This window comes from Nyctibius grandis, chromosome 11 (assembly GCF_013368605.1).
Source record: "Nyctibius grandis isolate bNycGra1 chromosome 11, bNycGra1.pri, whole genome shotgun sequence".
Classification (NCBI taxonomy): Eukaryota; Metazoa; Chordata; class Aves; order Nyctibiiformes; family Nyctibiidae; genus Nyctibius; species Nyctibius grandis.
This window is the reverse complement of record NC_090668.1, coordinates 1,543,260-1,547,289: the sequence shown is the minus strand read 5'-3', so window position 1 is coordinate 1,547,289 and position 4,030 is coordinate 1,543,260. Positions and strand designations below refer to the sequence as shown.

Below are 4,030 nucleotides of genomic sequence, written 5' to 3'. Positions count from 1 at the left end.
CCAAAAAAAAGAACAAAAAAAAAGAACAACAAAAAAAAAAAGAACAATCATGTGCCCCACACATATTGTTGCTTCCTCCTGATACGCAAAAGCTCTCTCCTCCTCAGCTACATAGCTGAAACTCGGTCCTACGGTTTTATTTAATGAACGACACATTTATGAACAATCAAATGATCCTCGTAAAAATTTTATTGAAGGACATAAAAACATCCACGACTACTTGCCGAATAATGCAGCCTTTCACTGCAAAAGCTCAGTCTTTCCTTTTTTTTTTTTTTTTTTTTTTGGGGGGGGGTTTGTATTATTATTTCCCCCTCCTCTTTTCAAAGATGCTCCTCATACTAGATATAATTTTTTTTTCCTCCTGAAGACACTTATTTCTTAAAGCAGGACTAGATGTGCCTGTGCCCCACGGATTTCTCAGCTGCTCAGCAGCCTGACGATGAGACAGCGCTGCAGAAGATGACAAAAGCCCCCTTTGCTTTTAGGTTAAAAGCTTCTCCCCCCCCAGCTCCTTTCTACAAGTGGGGAGCCCACCTCCACCGCACTTCTCCCCTCTCCCCTTCCCACCGATATTCAATTTAATGTATCCATTAGAGGCTAGAAGCTGCAGAAGCAAAGGACAGAGACAAATTACGTCAAGAAATAGTTCCTGGACTACCTTCCACAATTACCTTCCACCTTCTTCAGCACCAGGGCAAATCTCACCCCCCCCCCACCCGCGGGCAGAGCATCCCCCAGCTGAGGACCGGCCGAGCCTCCCTCCTCCCCATCTCCGCCCCGTTTCCATCAGTTTTAGGAAAAGCCGGGTCGCGTTATTAAAAAAAAAAAAAAAAAAAAGGCAGGAAAAAAAAAAAAAAAAGACCTGCGGATTGATCCACGCTATATTTTTGGGTAAATACAATCACGTGAGGGCGGGCAGCCAATGGCACACTGGGAAAGGCTGAAAAAATAATTACCTGCCCTGATTGTTCTATGAGAAGATAAAAAGTACACATACAGTTCATACAATAATCTTATGAATGTAAAAGAGGGGGGAACCATGTCGGCTTCTGGCCCCATAAGCAACTACTATGTTGACTCCTTGATAAGCCACGAAAACGAAGAGCTCTTGGCCTCCAGGTTCCCCAGCACTGCCTCCCACCCGGCTGCTGCCCGACCGTCAGGATTAGTCCCGGACTGTGCCGACTTTCCGTCCTGCAGTTTCGCCCCCAAGCCGGCCGTTTTTACCACCTCCTGGGCTCCCGTCCACTCCCAATCCTCCGTGGGCTACCACCACCCCTACGCTCCCCAGGCACCCGTGGGGGCCGAGCCCAGGTACATGCGGACTTGGTTGGAACCCCTCGCCGGGGCCGTCTCCTTCCCGGCCTTCGCCCCCGGTGCTCGCCCCTACGGCCTCAAGCCCGATGCTTTCCCCGGGCGACGGGCGGAGTGTGGCCCCGCCGACGGCCGCGGCTACGCGGACTACATGTACGGGGCTCCGGGGGAGCTGAGAGACAGAGCAGCGCAGACAATTCCTTCCCCGGAGTCCGAAGCCATCGCTTCCAGCAAACACAAAGAAGAAAAGCACGAATTAGACCCTAGTAAGTCGAAGTCATTCTTGTTTACGACCGGGGAGGCATTACGGCTTCCAGGACCCTACTCAATAAAATGAAATTACCTTAGAGAGCCCGACCCTAAAACTCCAGATACGCAGGAAGATCTGGGGGTTTGAGCGAGTCCGCCTAGCAGAGCCGGAGAGCGAATATCTGTATTTTGTTTGGGGCTCTTTAGTCTTTTTTTTCTCTTTTTTTTTTTTTTTTTTGCAAGGGTTGGCGGGGGGGATGCTGTTGGCTGCTTTGCTCAAATATTCATCACCTTCCACCGGGGGGAATTGAAAAAAAAATTTTAAAAAAAAAATAGAGAAGGAGAGTGCGTGTGTGAGAGGCAGCGAGAGGGGGGGTAGCAGAGGGAGAAACCTCTTCGCTTTCAAATATTTCCACTTTCAAAGAACAAGGAGGAGTTGTAGCTGGCTGGAAGCGAACATATTTATGTGGGGTTTTTTTTTGGGAGGGGAAAGGAATACAGCTGGATAAATGCAGAGGTGTCTCTTTATCTGTTTTTAAAATCAATAAAAGCTCCACCGGTGCAATTATCCATAAAATGCTCCAACACGTGGGAATAAAGGAAAAGGTGGGTGCCCTGGGCGGGGGGCCGGGGGTGTGTGTGGGGGGTGTGTGTAGGGAGAAGTAAGGAGGAAAATTGGAATTGTAAAGGCATAAACTAACTGTGTGGAGGTAGCTGAGGGCAAAAGGCAGAGAGCGCAGGACATTGGACCATACACTTGAAGAAACATCTTCTGCAGCCCAAGTGAGAGAGGGAGGGGGGCGAAAAAGCTTAAAAAAAAGAAAAACAAACCAACAACCAACTCAGCCATCAGGAAACCTTGAACATTGTAGGGGCAGGAGTCAGGTAACGGCCACCATCACCCTCACCTCCAGGCTGCAGCGCAGGGGCTCTGCAGAGGGGACCAGCTCCTGGGGGATGCAGGCAGGAGGGCAGCTCAGCTCCTGGGATTAAAAAATAAACCCGAACCCCTAAACCCCAACCCCTTCCTCCCCAAACCCTCCCGGAGAGGAACTCAGCATCCGCGGGGGATGCAGGAGGGATGATGCGGGTGCACCCGCCGGGGTACCGCACACCCCCCGCAAACCGCTCGGCCGTGCCCTGGGTTTGGTGGGACACCAACCCCCCACCACCACCCTTCCCCGGCCTAAGATGCGGGTGATTTCCGAGCGATAAAGCTGGGTGACAGCAGCTGGGAGCACCTTGGTGCCTCGGTATCTCGCTGTCTATCTGGTAAGACGCTCACACCTCTATTTATGACAGGCGGGCTGGTGCCAGGCACCCTCGTGATAAAAATAAGTCGAGGAATCAGGGGGTGAAAGTCGCCCCTTGGCTGGCAGGCAGCTGCCTAAAACGGGCAGAGGGGGAAAAAAACCCTTATCCTAAGGATGGGTTTGCTCCCCTGGCCAAGCTGTGGCAGCAGCGTGGAAGGTCCTTTAGGTTAAGGAGGGAGGAAATAAAAAAAAAATAAAGCCAATTTCTGGGAGCCAGTGGGACATCTCGCGTGTCATCCTGAAGATATTAAAAAAAAAAAAAAGAAAAACAAACTCGGCTTTCCAGGTCTGGGAAAGCTTCTAGGGAAAGTATTGGAGAGCTGAGGTTGTAAAAAGAGTTTATGGGCCTATGAAATGGTGGGAATTTTGACTTTTTATGACTATGTTCTTAGATTACTGCTGGTAGCAGTCATGTGGATAATTATTATTTTAAACCCATTGCTACAGTTTTATTTAGTGAAACTTTTATGTGAGAACAGCAGCAAAAGAGAAGGAAATGACCCCTCCAAAATAAACAGATTAAACTCTTCTGAAGGTCACTTAAAATATTTAGGTAAGATTTGCTAATTAAACAGGTTTCTTCCTATAGATACACCAGGGCGTGGAGGGGGGAGGAGGGAAGAAAGGCCAGCTGTATACATTGATTTTTTTCTTTCCCCCCAAAAAAATATAAAAATCTTCTTTCTCAGACAATCCCGTCGCAAATTGGATTCATGCGCGCTCCACGAGGAAGAAAAGATGTCCTTACACAAAGTATCAGACCCTGGAACTGGAAAAAGAGTTTTTATTCAATATGTACCTTACACGGGACCGGAGGTACGAAGTAGCCAGAGTCCTTAATCTCACTGAACGCCAAGTCAAAATCTGGTTTCAGAACAGGCGAATGAAAATGAAGAAAATGAATAAAGAAAAAACCGATAAAGAACAGCAATAAAGTTGGCAAAGTCCAGGCAATGAGAAACGAGGGTGGAGAGAAAAAAAAAAAAAAGGAAAAAAAAAAAAAAGAGGCTGTTTTTGGGGGTTGAAATGTTTCTGACTTTGAATGTGCGGATGAATGTTTAGCATTATAGGCAAACACAGCAAGCGTTTTGGGACACGAGTCTTTTCTAAAATGCAACTAAATAAAAGAAAGATGTCCGGGGGGTTTGTTT

The 4,030-nt window shown here is 48.0% G+C and overlaps 1 protein-coding gene across 1 annotated transcript; it reads left to right on the top strand.

Moving 5' to 3' along the window:
• Nucleotides 1–1,018: 1,018 nt before the first annotated feature.
• Nucleotides 1,019–3,813, top strand: HOXC9 (homeobox C9). The gene is made up of 2 exons (XM_068410662.1): nucleotides 1,019–1,583; nucleotides 3,569–3,813. The coding sequence occupies exons 1-2, from the start codon at nucleotides 1,019–1,021 to the stop codon at nucleotides 3,811–3,813; spliced, it is 810 nt and encodes a 269-aa protein (XP_068266763.1).
• Nucleotides 3,814–4,030: the final 217 nt, after the last annotated feature.

Bases quoted from the DNA above. Each gene is read 5' to 3' on its own strand.
- HOXC9 (XM_068410662.1), top strand. From the start codon at position 1,019: ATGAATGTAAAAGAGGGGGGAACCATGTCGGCTTCTGGCCCCATAAGC. The intron at 1,584-3,568 runs GTAAGTCGAAGT...CTTCTTTCTCAG, and splicing joins AAAGCACGAATTAGACCCTA to ACAATCCCGTCGCAAATTGG.